Source organism: Pantherophis guttatus, chromosome 8 (assembly GCF_059756535.1).
Source record: "Pantherophis guttatus breed Tessera chromosome 8, ASM5975653v1, whole genome shotgun sequence".
NCBI classification, from domain to species: Eukaryota; Metazoa; Chordata; class Lepidosauria; order Squamata; family Colubridae; genus Pantherophis; species Pantherophis guttatus.
In genome coordinates, this window is record NC_142070.1 from 58,672,852 (window position 1) to 58,693,544 (window position 20,693).

A 20,693-nucleotide genomic window follows, 5' to 3' on the forward strand; every position below is an offset into this window, starting at 1 on the left:
GGAACTGGGCTGCATGAGCGGCTGGCAAGCATGCACACACTTGCACAAGTGGTGGGTTCTCTTGGAAGCTCCACTTCCACAAATGGCGAGCATTTGCGCTTGCACTCCAAGCTCCATTTGTGCAAGTGGTGCATACTTACCTGCACTTGCACACACCCCTACCTGTCACAGAGAACCATTTCCTCTCCCCACAGGCCGCCAAGATGGAAAGGTTGGGGACTGCTGTTTTATTGTGTTTACTAATCTAGGTAAATGTTAACATATATATATATTGCTAGTCCATGTATGATGCACCACATGCTAAATAAATACATTTAACAGGAGAAAACATTCCTGGATGGACATTCTTTGTGAGAGCAGAGTGATGCTTCTTCTTGGGTGAAAAAAATTCCTTTAGAGAAACCACTTTGAAAATAATTTCCTTTACTAATTAGCACTATTCATAGCCTGATAATAATCCAATTGTCCTGCCAAACTTCCTTTAGCTCTTAACCCATTGCGTTACATCTAGATGTGTTATTTATCACATTGATTTTCTGTTATTTAGCATTTTAGACTTACCGTGTTTCCCCAGAAATACAACCTACCCCAAAAACAAGCCCTAGCCCGATTTTCACGCCTGTGCCTAAAATAAGCCCTACCCAAAAAAATGAGCCCTAGTTAAGCCCCGCCCACTGTCTGTACAAGTTGGGGTGAGGCGCAGGTGTAAAAATCAAGCTAGAACGGGGGTGGAGGCATGGCTTCCCCATACACCCTGCACCCACTTACCTAAGGACCGCTGCAGCCAGGCCTCCCACACCCCGACACCTGTTGTGCTGCTGCCTGACGTCTTACAGTATAGCCTTTATTGTCATTGTATATCATGTATGCAACGAAATTGCAGCCACTTGCGGCCACTCGCAGCCAGATGCCACATGGTGCATCGCATTGGTGTCGCTGTTCATGGCAGAATGCCACATGGCTTGTCATGCTGGTGCCGCCGCTCATAGGTGCCAAGGCACAACATGCCATGCAGCCTCCTGTTGGGAGCAGCAGCACTGGCATGACGAGCCTTGTGTCATCCGGCTGCAAGTGGCCACAAGCGGCTGCAGAAGAAGTCAGGCAGCAGTGCGACAGGTGTCAGGGCGTGGGCGGTGTGGCTGCAATGATTGCAAGGCAATGGGGGGGGGTGGAGGACAAAATGAGGCGGGGTGTGGAGCTTCCCCATGCCTCCCTCTACCTCCTGCTGCAGTCGGCCTCCACGCGGTCGCTGCCTCCTGTGCATGCATGGGGAGGTGGGGCTCCCGGCCAGGCCCGACCTTGTGATGAAAAAAAATAAGACATACCCAAAAATAAGACCGATTGCTGATTTTGGGACCCAAAAGAAAATAAGACCGGGTCATATTTTCAGGGAAATATGGTAGCATTTAGATAACATGCTTCATACATAATGAGGGTATTGTAATCCTTAGCAAAGTGAAGAGCAAAAACTATGAGAACAAACTCCATCTGATGCGAGTCTCTTAAATATATACTTACTATTAAGATCAGAAAGTGCTTTCTTCATGGTAGTGTTATACTGATTCACCAAATAGTCGATTTGCTAAAAAGAAAGCAACAAACATAGGATTAACAACATACCCACATATACCAAGGCAGTAATATTCACATAACTTTAAGCACTGTTGTCATTTCTGGAAGTCACCTGGCAGCATCACAAAAGCTCTTTAATTCTAGCTTTATGAGGTAGATGACACTTCAATACCCAGTCTACTTCACTGCCTAATTGGGAATTTTTCTTCTAATCATGATGACTATCTAAATTCTTAATATTAACTGCTGATGAACTTGAGTGAAAGTTTGTGATTACACTCTTGTGTTTTCTATGGGCATCTGAGGGAAATGTATGACCAGACAGATCTTCTATTGCGAGCCATATGCCCCTCAAAAGTTTAGACATCCATTTTTATTATGGAAAGATTACTGGAAGAGTGTTAAAAACAAAAATGCTGTGCAATATTGCAACTAATGGTGCACACTACAATCAACACAATCAATTGTTAAGTGTGAATTCAGTTTTAAGTGGCATGCTTTTAATAATATTAAATAATGATATTAAATAATACTACAGTGCAAATGTAAAATTGAATCCAGTCATGGAATCATTGCATGCCTACTTTCCTAACACCACATGAAGCCACCCAAAGGAAAATGGTACATTACCCCAGGAGTTCCATTCAGGAACATCCGAAGGTCTCTGAAATTATTGTTCATGAGTCCCCTGGCTCCTCGGACTTGGCTTGTGAGATGCTGGTTAGCCGCATAGGCAAAAAACACCCCAATACTAGGTAGCAAGAAAGAATACAAAAGAATTATTCTTACTTTTGTAGAAATAAATAATATTGTTAGATATCTGACTCCAAAGCACAGTAAAATTATCAAGGAACTATTTTCTGATATTGAAGTGGCCATATATGATGCTGTCCATTAACGTTTGTATTAGAGAACCAATTTTGTTTATGTAATACAGGTAGTCCTCAACATGTTTACAACTGAGCCCAAAACTTCTGTTGCTGAGTGAGATAGTTAAGTGAATTTTGCAAACTTTTTTGCCACAGTTAAGTGAATAGTTGCACTTGTTAAGTTACTAACAGGGTTGTTAAGTGAATCTGACTTTCCCATTGACTTTGTTTGTCAGAAAGTCGCAAAAGGTGATCACAAGACCCTGGGACACTGCAACTGTCATAAATAGAAACTAGTTTTTAATCATCTGAATTTTAATCATGTGACCATGAGGATGCTACAATGGCTGGTCATAAGTCAACAGTCATACTTTTTCAGTGTTGTTGTAACTTCAAATGGACACTAAATGAATGGTTGTAAATTCAGAGTTACCTATAATGATTTAGTCTTATGGTAACACTAAAGAATGGTTTTAAGTCAGGGGTGAAATGCTTCCGGTTCAGACTGGTTAGTCCGATCTGGTAGCGACGGAGGCGGGTGGTTCGGAGAACCGGTAGCAAAAATCCCTGCCCTCTGAGCCGCGCAATCATCAGAAGCTTTTTTTTTTTAAGTATTTTTTCAACAACCTCTTCAGCCGAAAAAATGCTTTTAAAAGTAAAAAAAAAAAAAAGCGCGGCTCAGCTGGGATCATCAGAGGCTTTTAAAAGCATTTTTTCTACAACCTCTTCAGCCAAAGAGGTTGTAGAAAAAATGCTTTTAAAAGCCTCTGACAATCCCAGCTGAGTTGCCTGATCGGCAGAGGCTTTTAAAAGAAAAAAAGCAGGGGAGAAATGTAAAATTTGTTACTACCAGTTCTGTGGGCGTGGCTTGGTGGTGGGGGTAATGTGACTGGGTAGGCGTGGCCAACTTTTTTTTTTTATTTTAACCTTTCAAAGCATTTTTTTCTGCAAATGCAAAAAAATGCTTTGAAAAGCTTCTGCAGATCAGGAACAAAGCTGGGATCGTCAGAACCTTTTCAAAGCATTTTTTAACCACCTCTTCTGCTGAAGAGGTTGCAGAAAAAAATGCTTTGAAAAGTCTCTCTGACGATCCCAGCTGTGTTGCCTGATCATCAGAGCCTTTTCAAAGCATTTTTTTAACCACCTCTTCCCCGGAAGAGGTTGCAGAAAAAAATGCTTTGGAAAGCCTCTGAGATCCCAGCTGAGCCACGCGATCATTAGATCGCGCAGCTCAGCTGGGCATGGTTGGGGGGGGGCAGGGATTTTTGCTACCAGTTCTCCGAACCACCCGCCGCCATCACTACCGGATCTGGCGATCTGGTCCGAACCGGGAGCATTTCACCCCTGAAAAAAAGCCTCTACTGATCAGGCAACTCAGCTGGGATGTCAGAGGCTTTTAAAAGAAAAAAAGAAAAAAAGCCTCCGTTGATCAGGCAACTCAGCTGGGATCATCAGAGGCTTTTAAAAGCAATTTTTTACAACCTCTTCAGCCGAAGAGGTTGTAGAAAAAATGGTTTTAAAAGTAAAAAAAAAAAAGTTGGCCACGCCCACCCAGCCACATTACCTCCCCCCAAGAAACACGCCCACAGAACCGGTAGTAACAAATTTTAAATTTCACCACTGTTTTAAATTCATGTCTTTGGGCAGGGTCCAACTAATCTGTTGAGCTTAATAAGGGAAGTGAGAATTTAAGGAGATTCTGAAAGCTACTGTTCGTAGACTTAGTCAACAAAAATTAACAATATTCAATACATCTGAGTTGTTTCGTATTATTAATTCAGCATCCACAATCTGCTTTCATGTATTCCTGGAGGAAAAGACTTCACAAGTTTTACATATAAACAGTTGTGATTTAAAATGAAAATTGGTAGATAATACCTATGATGTTCCTAGCAAATAGATATTTTAGGGACATAAAAGCAGAATGCAAATGGTAAACATAAAAAGAACAGAATGGAATGGAATCATCTTAATAAGGAAACACCCAGGATTCAAGATCTTCAAAGATGCAGATGGAGCTGCCTGAATTGGAGAATGTCTTTAAAACTGCTCAGGATGAGGAAGAATGGAGAAGATCCATCAAGAGGCCCCCTTAGCCACTTTGTCACCACTGAATTTTGCCCTTTTCTCAAGAGGCAATAACACTCAGGGGAAGGATAAGAGAGGGACATCTTCACTGGGATGCAGTATAGTTTGGTTGCCTGAGTTTTTTTAATTTAATTTACCCATTTTATTAAATTTATTATGACCACCTACTTCAAAAGACTCTGGGCTTTGAAATATGACTGGGTAGGATTCTTGGGAGTCTTTTTTTTGTTTTGTTTTTTTTTAATTTGATTTATATGCCGCCCTTCTCCGGAGACTCGGGGCGGCTTACAATGCGTTAAGCAATAGCCTTCATACTTTTGTATATTTATACAAAGTCAGCTTATTGCCCCCACAAACTGGGTCCTCATTTAACCTACCTTAGAAAGGATGGAAGGCTGAGTCAACCTTGAGCCTGGTAAGATTCGAACCTGCAGAAATTGCAGGCAGCTGTGTTAATTACAGGATGCATTAAACCACTGTACTACCAAGGCTCTTTTTGAGTTTGAGAAGTTCTGACTGTATGATTCCTTATCAACTAGGCAGCTCTTTGGGAACTAAAATGTCTTGCTTAGGAAGGATTCTCATCTTTTCCCAGATTCCCTCTTTAGCCTAGATGACTTAGATTTGTCACACCAGATACATGGAGTCTCCATGTTCAGAAGCCTGGTAACTTTAAATATGACTTACTGGAAGAGAAGGTGTAAGTCATAATTGCAGCATAATGTTTTGTTTCCCTGTCATACAACTATGTAAAACAAGATGATGGGATAATTATACCCTGATATGTGACACTGGGGACATTTATATGAAATGCTTCCGAATAGTATTCCAGCACTTGATATAGCTAGAAAAACAGCATTATTTCTGATTCTGATTTTCAGGACTGCATTTTAATTATTTGATGTATAAGAGAGGGACAGCATCAAGATCACGAGAAGTAATAAGAAAAAGGATTGGTAGCTGTCTCCTGGTACTTGAGGGACTGACAGGTCCTTGGTGCTCTCTGAGCTTGCCTCTTACTGCTAATTGATGTTTGTGGATGCATTCTGACATTCTTCTGCCTGTTTGTCCTACATAGTGGTTGTTGTATGTTGTAATGACTCCTGTTTTTTTCTTCTGGGATCGTTGGGTCTTTTGGTCTGCTTAGGATGTTTTGAAGGACTTTAGTTGCCTTGTGTGCTATGCTGATTCATGTGTTTGTGTTGATTGTGCTGTATTGGATTGAGTGGTCGGGGACTTTTTGATAAAGTTGTGTGGATATCCATTTTGTTGGAATATGTTCCTTTTTTTGCTGTTCCGCTATATAGGACAAACAGGCAGAAGACTGACAGAACACATCCATTAACATCAATTAGCAGTCAGAAGACATGATGAAAATTCTTGAATTTCACAAGATATAAACAGATATAACCAGTTTCAATTGGGAAAATGTGACCATTCTAGACCAAGCCAAGTCCAAAACTGCCAGGGAATTTCTAGAAGCCTGCCACTCTTGACAAATCAGCTATCAATAGACACATAGACATTAACACAGTGGTGAAATTCAAAAATTTTCCCTACCGGTTCTATGGGCGTGGCTTGGTGGTCATGTGACTGGTTAGGCGTGGCTTCGTGGTCATGTGACCAGGAAAACCAACTATCACACTTTACCCAAAAATAACACAAAAGCTACACAACTCACTCACACACAATGCAAAAGCAGCTGGACTTCACACAAAATGGCCCCTGCCACAAGCAGGAACCTCACAGAGTCACAGAGAGCTCAAAAACAAACTATCACACTTCACACAAAAATACCGGTTCGGGCAATAGGTAATAAAAAAATGCTTTAAAAAGTAGGAGAGAGGAGGAAAATATTCTTTGTCAAGATCATGGATACTAGCTGCCATTTAAGAGAAGTAGAATATAGATTTGATGTAATGGGTCTTAGGAATGAGGAATATATATGAAATATTGGTTAAAATGACAAAGATTTGGAATGGTGTCTATTTGGAAATAATTGTTTAGAATTTTGGGTGATATAGTAGAATGATAAATGTTTAGAATAAGATTTTTCTTCTTTCTTTTTTTTAAAGATGTAAATGGATAAAATTTAGAACAAAATTGGTTGAGGGAATGTGAGTAATTGTACCTATTTTATACCGGATCAAATCCTTGCTCTAAAAAGATGTATTTTATGTTGCATGTCTAAAAAAATAAAAAAAAAGAAAAAAAGAAAAAAGAATGCTTTAAAAAGTAAAAAAAAGTTGCGACGATCGCGCGGCACACTGATTGTCACAGCTGATTGTCGGAACCTTTTAAAAAACTTTTTAAAGCATTTTTTTTACTACCTATTGGCCCAAACCAGTAGTAAAAAAATGCTAAAAAAAAGTAAAAGAAAAGTTCAGACGATCAACTTTTTTTTTTACTTTTTAAAGCATTTTTTTACTACCAGTTCAGGGAAACCAGTAGCATTTTCACTACCAGTTCGGGCAAACTGCCCCAAACTGGTAGCATTTCACCCCTGCAGTGAAGACTGTGCCAGAGGTTCTCAAACTACGGCCCACCAAAGCAATTTATCTGGCCCGTGCGTTATTCAGAGCCTCCTTGCCTTCTCGCTTAACTGAGGCTGCTCGTTCAAAACTAAACTAAAGCACAGTGTGTGTAAAACTCGCCTTAAATCAGGGTGGATAAAAATCAATGATTTTTTTTAAAAAATCAAAAAATCAGATTTTTTTTATTTAAATCAGATTTTTTTTATTTAAATCGGATTTTTTTATTTAAATCGGATTTTTTTAAATAAAATGCTTTTTGAGGAAAATATATTACCATCCAAAGGTTATTCCATCATGAAATAAAGATTATTTTTTTAATTATGTAGAATAAGGCTGTATATGTTTAATTTTTTTGGTAAATAAATTCCATTAATCCATTCACAATGGCATGCTCTTCCAGAGGTTTTTGTAAGATTATTGGGCAGTTTCTCTGCCTACAAGATATTATCACAGATGCTTGGTTTACTTTTGCTTCTCAAAACTGAATTTGACTCAGCAGAGATCACATGCCTCTTCTTCACAGCAAAAATGTTATAACATGAACAGAGTTGAGAAAAAGACCTTAATCCTATTGTTCTACAAACCTATGAATACAGAATCAACCCCTTCAGTGCTAAGTTTCAAGAAGTTCAGTGAATAGAATTGAAACAATATTTTTCTGATTGTTTGGAGTGGAATAGATCTGCACAAGAAGAAAGTGAAACTAAGTGTGAGGAGGAAGGGGCAAGCATACAAGCAGTACAAAATGAAAGTGAAACTTTCTGAGCACAATACTGCACAGCCACAGACAGACAAGTCTTTGGATCTTTTTGTGTGTATGACCTGAGGTTTATCACATTCTTTCCTTGGAGGAAAAAACCTATAATGGCAGCAGGCCATAAAAGAGACCCAGTTTGGCAATATTTTAATGAAGTTCCTTTACCTATCGGTAAGGCAGGCATGCGTGCAAACTGCAAACACTGCAACAAAGAAATGCACGGCCTGGTGGTCCGAATGAGGCAACATCATGAGAAGTGCTGTGATGAAGATGACCAAAGAAACACATTTGAACAGGCAGGATCTTCAGGTTGGTAAACATTTTTATTGAATCATATTTCTAAATACTGCCGTCAGGAAATGCACACACAGCAGAATACTTATAAGAAGTGGCAGTAAAAGCTATAATAACGTGAACAAAAATTCAAATGTCTAGTATGCAGTTTGGTCACAGACAATGCTGCAAATGTATCCAAGAAACAATGTTTCCTCACTTCCCCCCTTCCTCCATGCTGGGCGAGGACCCTGAGAAGTTTTCAAGACGTCTCTCTTACTTGATCTTCTTTTTCTTTCACTGTTTCTTCCTGGTATCTAATTTCTCTTCCCTCTCTCAATCTCTCCTCTTCTTGTAGTCCCAAATATTGATCAGTGTTATGGCCCGTCAGCGTCCTGCGCAGCTGGTAGCTGATTGCAACAGCGAGGAGGCTGTTGTGGTGCTGCGCCAGCATCCTGTGCAGCTGGCACTCAAGTCAGACAATGAGGAGGCTGGAGAAGATGTGGTGTCAGAGGTGGGGATTCAGCCAGGGCCTTCAGAACCTCCAGAAGCTCCTATAAGTGAAGAGGAAGAAGAGGAGGAGCCTCTTCTTGATGCACGGGCGCGCAGAGCTGCCAAAAGGCAGGAGTGGCTCCTCAGGAGGAGGTCTCCTTGAGAGTAAGGCTTGGGGCTAATTGGCCACTCCCTTAGACTATTTAAGGAGGATAGCTTATTTAAGGAAGGACAACAACTGAAGCAATTTGCAGGGAACAACTTCGTTTACTCTCATTTGTGTCTGGATCTTAGTTCTCATCAGTTTCCTGCAAATTGCTTCTGGGCTTTCTGCTAACCATAGTAAGATTACGATTATTTATTCTTTGGATTATTGTAGGCTGTTAAGAAAGTTAATTAACAGCCTTTGTTTGAAAAAGACTAATTTAGTAAACTAAGGTTTGTACAGACTTTGTGTGTGCTGCGTTCTTTGGGGTCCATAGCTGGGGCAGAACAATCATAAAATAGTTCTGCCTTCTCTAGCGAGTCTAATCTGTGTCTTTGCTCCTGCCAATTCACCAATATTCCTTCCAGTATTAACCACCTAAAGCTCACTCCTTTTTTAATTAAACATTTTGTCAAGAACTGGTACTCTTTTCTCAGATCTCTTACTCTTCTAGGTATTTGTTTCAACACCACTATCTCTCTGCCTTTATATTTTATTGCGTTGTTTCTTGCTGTCTGTAATATCTCAGTTTTTATTGCTTTCTTGGTGAATCTTACATGCACCTCCCTAGGTAGTTTGTTTCTCATTGCATATCTAGTATGTATTCTAAAAATCTCATCAATCTCACTCAATATCTTCCGCCAACAACTCTGCCATTATTTCAGCTAAATTTTCCCCCTTCTCTTCTTCTATGTTTTGAAATCTTAGATAATAATCTGCATGATCCATTTCTAAAGAAATAATAGTCTTTTCCTGGTTTTTATTAGTTATTGTAAGTCTTCAATATATTCAATATATATATTCAATATTCAATTATCCCCTTGATAATTCCCCTTCTACTTTTTCCATTCTCTCATCTAATTTGCCTATTCTTTCTTTGAAGACCTCATGAAATGCCTGTATCATATTTTTTAATTCCAGTTGCATAGTCATAGTGTCCAATGTTCTCTGAGCTGCAGGGCTAGAAGTTATTGCCGAGGCTGTTGAAGGCAGATGTGTTGTTGTTTTCTTCATCTTGTAGTGCCTTAATATTATAATCCACCAGGTTATAATCCAAATAGAATTTATAATCCAAATATTTAATCCACCCTGTTGGGTGATTTTTTTTTTAAAAAAAAGTAAAAGTACAAAAATAAACCAACCAACCAAAAAGAAAAAATAAAAATAAAAAGGAGACAAAGAGAGATAACAAAAAACCAAACAATACAAAAATAGAGAATTACAATCCAAATCCAACATTCACGATCTTAATTTTCAGGTTTTTCTAACCTTAATCCAAATTTCCTCTGGTGAGGAATTAATTAGACGAAAAAGCCAACAAGCCAGGAAAAAGAAAAAAGAAAAAAAGAGGAATGTCTGTATACAAAAAAGAAGCACAGACAAAAATAAAAAGAAGGAAAAAAAAGAAAAACACAATCCAACCAATTGGATCCAACACACACACACACACACAAAAAGCAACTGAAGAAAGAAAAAGGAACTAAAAATTAACAAGTAGAATCTCCACTCTGTTAGCCACAAGTAAAGGAAAAAGAAAAAAATCCCAAAAACTAAACTGCATGGGAGTTGTCAATAATCTTTCCTGTTACTTCTTCTTTTGCAAACTTCAAAAGGTATACTGTTCCAGCTTGAATTTAAAAACAAGGCTCTCAGTATACCTCAGTCTGTTAGAGGAAACAATTTCTAATCAGTTCAGCAAGCATTATCAAGGTCATTCTTATCTTGTCTTATTCATTTAACTTTATTATTCAGTTCATTATCCTTTCAGTGGTGCCTCTAGGTGGCACTGCAGTTTATTTTCACCCAGGATAAGTAGACAAAGTTTTTCCTTTTAAAAACAATTCATTCCATTACTTAAATTTAGTTCAATTTCATTTGTTAAGATTAAAAAGTTTTAAAATACTCAATCTGGCTTTCTGCTCTTATTCTCCTTTTGTCCAAATCAATTCTGCTAATTCTTTTAATTTTATCTTCTTTCGTTTGGGCTCTCCTGCTTTCCTCACCATTGTATTGTTGGAGGTAGAGAAGCTGACACATGCCCACTCCCTCCTCCTCTCTTTTTGCCATTTTCTCCTCTTTTAGCTATTTCCAGGAGGTTATGAAAAGAAACTTGTATTTTTAAGAAAAGCAGGCATCTCACCCAGATGATCCACACTTCCCTTTACCTCCACACTTCTGCTGTGGCCACCCCAGCTTTGTAGCAGCTCTCAATGGTTGCTTTCTCAGCCGTCTGGTTGAGAGGCTTCTTCCGACCAGCCAGGGAATTTTCAACTTCCCTGTGCTTGCCAATCTGTGCATCTCTCGTTCACCGTCCCTATAGGACAGCTTCAGTCAAAAAAGACCCCCAGATGGCTGTGATAGTGACGATCCTTTGGGAGCCCCTGGAGAAAGCGTTGTTTCACTGTGGATTGTGGCTTTGATCTTATTTGAAGATCAAATAAGAGAGATGGCAAAGGAACAAGGAAGAGCAATAAGAGAAGGGACAAGGCTAAAAGATGTTAAAGAACAAAGAGAGACAAGAATGACAAGATCAGCAAAGAGTATTAATAAGTAAACTATGGAGGAAGAAATAAAAGCAATTATCGATAAACATAAATGGATTAAATTCAGCAATAAAAAGGAAAAGAACTCTACATAAATTGGAAAAATTAAAAATGGACATAATATGTTTACAAGAAGTTCATATTAGAAAACAACATAAAACTTTTGGAATACCAAAAATTGGGAGAAGTATTTACTGCACTGGCACATCAAAGTAAAAGAGGTGTAGTTCTATACATTAAAAAGACACTAGCACCTAAACAAATATTTGCTGATGAAGAAGGGAGGATTCTTATGGTGAAGTAGCAATGAACTATAAACAAATACTCTTAATGGCGATATATGCCCCAAATGACAATCAAGAAGATTTTTATAGAAAATTACACAGAAAAATAATTGAAGCCAGGTATTAAAATATTTGCATGATGGACAATTTTAATGCAATAACAGAAATTGAATTGGACTATAAAACCACAAAGATAAATAAAAAGCCCAGAAAAACTCTTCCAAAAGTCTTTTTTACAATGATAGAGGAATTAAATATCCAAGATGTTTGGAGAAGAAGATATCCGAAAGAAAAGCGTACACTTTTTATTCAAATAGGCATATGTCATGTTCTAGAATAGATATGATGTGGATATCAACCGATTTATTAGTTAATATACAAGATATAAACATTGAAGCAAACACATGGGCAAATCATAATCTGATCACAATTATATGGAAGGGACCAAAAAAGAGATCAAGATGGACATTAAATCAAACAATATTAAATGAAAAAGAGTTTCAACAATTTATGGAGAAAGAATTGCCTTTCTTTTTCAGAGAAAATAAAAAGGAAGATATCTCATTACAAAATGTGTGGGATACAGCAAAAGCATACATTCAAGGACTGGCAATGACTTACTTGGGGAAAAGGAATAAAAAGAAAAGACAAACTCAACAAAAATTGGAAGAGGAGTATAAGAAATTAGAAATGGAACTACAGAAAGATACAAAAAATAAGAGGATTAAAAATCAAATGGACCTTAAAAAACATGAATTGAATCTAATTACAAAAGAGGATTTGGCGCTCAAAATAAAAAATTCTAAGGAATTTTTTTTTTGAAAATTCAAACAAGCGGGGGACTTCCGGTTTGCAAGCTTCAGCGACGGCGGTGTTTTTTAAAGACCGCCAGCCCCGCCGCCTGTAGAGCCGCCCCGCGAACGAGGAGCGGCTCGAAAACTCCGAAATCTTTTTTTTTTTTTTTTTTTTTTTTATTGAAAAGGTTTTCAAATACAAATTTTTCCCCCTTTTTCCCCCCCCTCCCCCCCCTCCCTAACCCCCCCTCCCCACCCTTCCCCCCCTGTGACTTCTTCGTAACAAAAAAAAAACCCTAATTCATAACAGATTACTTACTCCCTCCTCAAAATACTGACCTTTACTTACTAAAAGTATTATAAATCCCCCTTTATCCATACATTTCAGAAAAGAAGAAGAGAAAAAAAAACAAAACAAAAAAAAACAAACACATTATACTATAACTATTATAAAATAACTCTAATTTAGCATAATAGTGTTTTATATCTATGCATTATTGCAACAATTCAAAACCACCTTCCACTTTAAAACTATACAATAAGTCCTACTTTAATAACATTTCAAAGCGGGCTCCCCATAAAATCTAATTTAACATTTATTCCACTCTATCCATTTCCTCCACTCCCCTAAATGTATCACTTAAAAATCCCTTTTCTTAAACTAATCAGTCTGTAGCTAGCTTATTCACCCACTGTCTTACAAATTTACCATACACAACAATTCTTGATATCTTTAATTCACTGCCCACACTACTTAAAAATATATATATATATATATTCCATTATATCTAAATAAAAAAAAGAAAAGACAATAACTTTAAATTTATAGTCCATATAATATCTTCTTGAAGTCTTTCCACTGGATTGTTAAAACCAACATCCATAATAGGGTGACATAGCTTGCGGATGCAACAGTTTATTCAAGATCTCCAATCATATCTGCCCCCATCAGTAGTAAACATCTTCTTATATATATAAAAGTAAAAACAACCACCCGAGTGACATTATAATTGTATTCCATATAATAATAATTGTGGGTTTCATCAGGATTATTAATTTCCATCATCGTATTGGGTAACAACCCGATCTTCTGCATGTCCCAATGTGATTCTCTTGCCTTATAATTCAAGATAATTATAATATATTTATCAACACAAAAAGAAGTTTCAAAATAGATAATTCAAAACCATCAATTTGAGGCTCTTTCCATGACCCAAAATTACGGCAATGCAGAGATCTGCCACTATCCTCAGGATGATATTGACCAATATGTCGCCTCCTCTATGTTTTCACATAATCATTCATATTTTAAAATCACTGGCTTCACTGTTGCTTGGGTTAGAAATTTCTATTTTTGTACAACCTATTTCTTTTTTTGTTTTCTTTTTGTGGGTTTGACCTCCATCCTAATTTTTTGTGTCTCGCATTTCTTTTTTATCCCTTGTATATCCTCTAATTGGTTTCCATGCTTGTCCTTGCCTTGATAAGTCATCACATTAAAATCAGATGGCACTTCTCTCAAATTTGTAGATAATCCAGCTGGGGTATCCGATAAATCCAAAGGCAATTTATCTGGTACAGTCTCTGTCTTTAGTTCCAGCTCCTTCTGCTTATCCTGTATTATATCTGAAGACGTTAAATTCATTTTCAACCTATTTTGATAAAATTCTTCCGCCCTTTCAACAGTATTTAACTGGTATCTTTCTCCTTGATATCTCAATATAATACCAACTGGGACGTCCCACCGGAATTGAATATTTCTCCTTTTTAACTCAGACACCAGAAAGCCAAATTTCTTCCTTTCCATTAATATCTTAGGTGGGAGTTCCTTGTAAATCCAAATCTTTCTTCCATACAATTGCAAATTAGAATTGAAGGAATTTTGCACAATTTTATTCCTAATTTCTTTATCTGAAAAATAGATTACCACATCTCTAGGCAATTGCCTTTGCTTGGCAATCCAAGAGTTTATTCGATAAGCTCTGTCAATCCTACAAAACACTTCCTCAGGTTGAATCTTTAAAATCCCAGCTAGAAATTCAGAAGATATTTTCCTTAAGTCATCTCTGTTATTTTCCTGCAAACCTCTAAGTCTTATTGCATATTCTGTGAAATTATATTGTATCTTTAGAACCTCTTTTTGAATCCTCTGTTCCAGATATTCTACATTACCAGACTTTTGGTCAGCATCCATTTTAAATTTTTCTTCTGAACTATAATCCTGAATATTTAACAAATCATTTTCAATTTTTTGAATTCTATTGTCCAATTTATCTTGAATTTCATCCATTTTTGACTCTAGTAAATTAGTATTTGTATCCAACCGAATCATGAATTCTGGCAATTTTAAAATTTTTTGCTGCAAAAAGTCAAACTTGGATTTCACCAATTCCTTAGTTTCCTGCTTAAGTTTTTCAAGTTGCTGATTCACAATCTCATCCCTTCTTTCAATCTCCTCTAAGAGAAATTCTATTATATTAAAATCAGGTTTCTGGGACTGAAGAGTTAAAACATATTGCTTTAAATTCTTGGTGGGGGAATCCCCCCCACCTATTTGTTTGTCTGACTTCACAAGCCTCAGTGCCATGTTTCCGCCTAAGCAGGCTTTGTTAGAAGAAGAAAAAAAAAAAAACAAGACAAAAGACTTCCAGCCAGCAACACTCAAGCCTCCAGGGAAAAAAGAGAAAAACAAAAACAGGAGCGGAGTTTTGTCTACAAATGTAGCCAGTGGTATTTATTCCGCTACATTGTAATAATAAAAAACGGAAGAACTTTCCCTCTCAAACTCTTCTCCAGCCGCGGCAGACGCCATTTTAAAAAGAAACTTTTTTCCTCTTTCTCTTCCTCTATTCTCTTAAGTAATTTTTAAAAGATAAGTAAAATACTTGCGCTTCAGTATTACAGGTCCAGCTCACATTTTCTTTGAGTAATCTGTCAAATTCGCAAGCTTGCTTTTGACGCCTGGCTCTGCATTAGCAGAGGTCTCCCAAAGCCCGGAGCAACGGCTGGGGATATGGGGCATCTCATCCGCTCCATCCCAAAAGTAAAAGAAAAACTTTTGGGACTCTGCAGAGAGTTCTACCCACCCCTGCCGGCTCTATCTCCGTTTCCTCATGGGAACGGAGTTTTTTCGAGCCGCCGTTCCGTTGTGAAGGCGGCTCTGACAGGCAGTGGAAGCTGACGATCCCTAAGGAACGTCTGGCGGCGGCCAGCAGCAAACAGGAAGTCGAAAACTCCGAAATCTTGAAGATTGTAGGAGAAGAGACAGCAGGGCACAGGTTGAGCCCCTGTAACCCCCCAGGGAATTGTTTCTGGGGAGAAAACAGGCGCGGCTCCCTCCCAACCTGCGGAGACTCCGGGCGGCGTGGGACAATTCTGCCTTCAGCAGAACAAGCCAGCAGCAGCAAACTTTTAAAGTGAAAGGAACCAACCTTACTTAACAAGCAGCGGAAATACTAACTTGAATCCAGAAACTTGAAAATTGCAAGTATTAGTGCTTTGTTGACTTTTTAATTCAAAAGAGAAAGCGAGTGAGTGAAAGTGATTTGAACAAATATGGCGCCCAGCATTTGAGTTAACGAGCTAGTGAAAGTGGATTTGTGAAGTCATCCTGCTTTGCTATAAAGTTACAAAGCTGCTACAAAGTTGCTCTATTTAAAGAAAAAAATTCCTTTTTCTAAAATTTGACTTTGCTTTACTTCAGTTTCATTTGACTAAATCTGGGGGACTTTTTTAGAAGTTTCTGTGGAGGAGGGAAAGGAAAAGGAACTTCCCTCTTCAGAAAAACTAGCCTACGTGGCAGGATGGCTTCAAAGAAGCAGGAAGGGAAGGCAACGGGGGGGGGGATCCCCCACACATAAACATGAAATGCAGCCTCCCCCTGCTCAACAGCTACAGACTCAGAAAAAAGAGTTTGATGTGGGAGATTTAAAAGAATTTATTTCTAAAATTCTGGATGATAAATTTCAAAAATCCCAACAGGAAATAGATGACAAAATTCAAAAGTCTCATCAGGAAATTATGCAGGAAATTAATGAAGTTAAAGATATGGTGAAACAGAATCAAAATAAGGTGACCAAAAAAATATCAGAAGTTGCGTCTGGCCTGGCAGAATTTATTATCAAAGTTGATTCTAAAGTGGAAGAATTTAAATCAGAAGTTAATGTCAAGATGAAAGATAATGACTCTAAGATTTCTGATGTGGATGATAAAATGCAGAAAGTCGAGAACGAAATTGTTATGATGCAATTCAGGGCAATGGAATTCGCTATACGGCTTCGAGGAATTCGAGAAGATGATAGACAGGATTTGAGACAGGTCTGTTCTGAGGCCTTGGCTGTGATTTTAAAAATTAATCCTGATGTGGTTTTTTACAAAATAGATAAAATTTACAGAGTGAATTCTTGGGTGGCCAGACAAAGACAACTGCCTAGAGATGTGGTCATATATTTTACAGATAGAGCAATAAGGAATGACATCCTGCAAAAATCCTTTCATACTTCTGTACAAGTGGGGGGCTCACAAATTGGAGTCTATAAAGAGTTACCACCTAAAATGTTGAAAACCAGAAAGGACTTTGGCTTTCTTGTTAAAGAACTGCAAAACCAACAGATACCATTTCGGTGGGATGCCCCAACTGGTATAATTTTGAGATACAAGGGAGAAAGATATCGTTTGAACACTGTGGAGAAGGCGGAGCATTTTTACACTACTATTTTTAAAGAAAGAACACCATCTCCGCGTACATCCACAGTTCTGGAGATTAAGGAGAGTGATAAGAAGCAACTTCAACAAGAACTTCAAGAACAGTCTAAGCAGCAACCAGAGGAAACGCAGGGCGCTGAAGGAGGTTTTCTGGATGAGCCTTTGCTGGAATCTTCTCCAATTTTGGACCCGGTTCAGATGGCTGAATTTAAGGATCAGCGTATAACTCGAGCTACGTCTAAGCAACTTAAAGAAAAGCATCAACAGGAAAGACAAGATAAAAAGGGAGCTAAGAGTACTACACAAGAGACTGGAGCCATGGGGGGAGCAGGACCGAAGATTTTGGAAGACATTCGGTTATTCTGCTCTTTGCTCCAGAAAGATAAAGATGACGATTAAGTGTTTATCTTGGAATGTGAATGGGTTGAATTCAGCACAGAAAAGGAAGAAATTATTTGCATATTTGAAACAATTTAATAATGATATAATTTGTCTACAAGAAACGCATATTACAGTTCAAGATCAAAAATATTTGATAAACTCCAAATTAGGAACGCATTTTATATCTTCAACTTTGCAAAAAAAGAATGGTGTGGTTATTTATGTAAATAAAAAATTTTCGGCTAAAGTTATAGAAGCAGATGAAGATGGTAGGTTTGTAGCAATTGAATTATTTACAACAAACGGCCAAATTCTTCTGATTGGAATTTATGCTCCCAATCAACAACAGGATCACTTCTACAAAATGTTACATACTAAAATACTGCAATGGGATTATAGATCTATTTTAATCATGGGAGACTGGAATGGAGTAATTGACTCCAAATTAGATAAAAAGAGTCTGGCTGTCAGCATCAGCTTTCCTGCTTTAGCTGCCATAAGAAACGGGGAGGGATTAGGTATGGAGCAGAGGGGGGGAAGAGAGCAGGAGAGGGTTTGTCTTTGTAGGAGGGTACTTCGGGGAAATCGAAACTACATTTCAGAAGGGGATGGCCGACCAACTGTCCTGACATTCCTGATGGATGACGCTGCCAGACGTGTTGCCACCTGACCTTTGGAAGACCTTTAGATTGGCTGAGAAACTATAAACACGAGGGGGGGAAGAAGCTTAGTAGATGCATTTCGCGCGTTTTGATCACTTCCAGCTTTTCACTGGGATGTTAATCTTTTCATATTCAGTAAAAGTACCAGATTCTTCAAAATGCTTGAGTTTGGGGTTTTCTTTCCTGGATACTGAAGGAAGCATACCTGACATTAAGCTGGAAGTCATCTCAGTCATCCCGGACAAAAACCGAGGGGACTGAAAATCCAAAGTATGTCAGATCGTGGGAGTGATGACGAAGGGAAGATGGGGGCAGCGAGTTCAACCGCCCTCCAGTCGGAAAGAGAAACTGCAGAATGGCTGGAAAAACTCCGTTTGGAACCGGAGGAAGCTAGATGGTCCAAAGGTGTGGGCAGACTGCCGGACTGGGGAGAGAATCCCCGGGGAGTGACGACTTCCAGACCCCGGAAAAGGGAGGCAGTGTGGATGCAACAGCAGAAGGAATGTCTCATGATAGATCAAGCCTTGCAGCTTATCCGTGATGTGGAAGAAAGCAGAAAAAACCGTGAGTCTTTTGAAACTCCTGTGGAAAAGGGGGAAGCAGACCCCAGGGGGGAGGCAGAAGAGACAGCCTGCGGGGGAGAGGAAGAGTTTGAGGAGGGAACATCCCAGGCTTCGGCAGCTCGAAGAAGAGATGCAGCCGGCCAGAGAACCCCAGCCCTGCAGGCCCCCCCCCCGCAGACGTAAAAAGCCAAAAATCCCCCCCCTTCCTGGAAAGTTTGATGGAAATCCTAAAACCTTGGGATATTTCCTGACCCAAGTGTGGAACCACATGCAGGATTGGGGGGAGGACTACGAAACAGATGCGGCTAAAGTCAGAAGCGTTGCGAATGCCCTAGAGGGAGTGGCGGCTGAGTGGATGGTAGTTCTCCACAATAACAACTCCCTCCTGCTGAGAAATTACAACCAGTTCATGAGGGCCCTTAGAAGACGTTTTGAAGACCATTTAGCTGAACGAAAGGCGAGACTCAGAATGAAGAGCATTCAGCAGGGCCGGAGGCCGGTGGCAGAGTATATCCAAGAGTTTCGTGAACTGGCACCTTATATGACAGGCTGGTCAGAAATGGCGCTTTTGGAGAGTTTCAAGGATGGATTGAATGATGAGATATATCGAGATTGCAGGAGCATGGGGGTCCCCGATGATTTGGATAGATGGTACATAGTAGCTGAGGATGTGGAGATCGAGCTGAAACGGAGCGAACTCCGAGGAAGGCGGATGGGGGACCAGTCATCCTCTCTCTACCGTAAGGGGGCGGCCAAGATGACTGGCGGGAAGACCGAATTCAAACCCAAGTCAAAGCCCTTCACCTGTTTCAAATGTGGGAAGGAGGGTCACCGGGCGGCCGAATGTTTCTCCAAACCACCGCCAAAAGCCACCGGGGCCAGCCAAAAGAAAAGCGATAAAATACCCGCCAAAACCCGCGGCACCGCCCTGAAAGGAGAAGTCGTTGAGTTCACTCCCCGGAACCAGCGTGAGTTGGGAACTCCGACCAACGATGACGACAGCGAGACAGACTCCGACTCGGACACCGATGAACGGGTGAGTCACACGGAAGAACCCTTACTCATCCCCGTAGAAGTAAGGGTGCCCTCCACAGGAACTCACGCGCAATTGTTAGCCCTGTTGGACTCGGGGTGCACTAGGTGCATAATTAGCCCCAAAGTAGTGGAGGAAATGGGACTGAGACTGAAAACGTTAAAAAGACCCATTGCATTTTGTCAATTAGATGGGTCGATTGCAGGGGGGGGCCCAGCTAGTTTTATGACCGAACCCCTCGAACTACACTTGGGGAATCACATAGAAAAGCTCAGCTTTATTGTAGCCCCTGGCATGGAAAGGCCCCTAATTCTAGGACTGCCCTGGCTTCGAAAATGGAACCCACGAGTAAATTGGAAAACGGGGGTCCTGCGCATCCGTACGGCAGAACCACCTCCGGAAAAGGAAGGCCCCTCCCTAAGGGACGACATAAGACCAGAAGGGGCCGCAGTAGCCATTAACTATATTGAGGGAGAAGAGAAAATTCCGAAGGAATATTGGGACCTCAAGGAAGTGTTTAGTGAAAAAGCTTCTGATAATCTGCCTCCCCACAGGGCCACTGACTGAACCATTGAAATACTCCCAGGGGTGAAGCTTCCCAAACCAAAAATATACCCCATGACACCTCGAGAATTGGAGGAATTGCGAAATTTTATTGACAAAAACTTAGAACGGGGATTTATCGAACGAGCCAAACCCAAGGTAGCAGCGCCAGTAATGTTCCGCGAAAAGAAAGATGGATCCTTCAGATTAGTTGTTGATTATAGAAACATGAACGCCATTTGCGTGGAAAATGTCTATCCCCTCCCACTTATGAAGGACATGTTGGCCCATTTAGGAAAGGGAAATTTTTTTACCAAACTTGATTTAAGAGAGGCATACTACCGAGTGAGAATAAAAGAGGGAGATGAATGGAAGACAGCATTTAATTGCCCACTG

General features: G+C 39.6%; 1 protein-coding gene across 4 annotated transcripts in view; it reads right to left on the bottom strand.

Moving 5' to 3' along the window:
• PROM1 (prominin 1) overlaps nt 1-20,693 on the bottom strand; it is a 257,556-nt gene that overhangs the window by 146,823 nt on the left and 90,040 nt on the right. For all 4 annotated transcript variants that reach the window (XM_060690886.2, XM_087875259.1, XM_060690887.2 and 1 more), the window contains 2 exons: nt 2,203-2,323; nt 1,519-1,582 (listed from right to left, as the gene is read on the bottom strand). In XM_060690886.2, the coding sequence (XP_060546869.1) occupies nt 1,519-1,582; nt 2,203-2,323 (185 nt within the window). The remainder of the gene's footprint in view (nt 1-1,518; nt 1,583-2,202; nt 2,324-20,693) is intronic.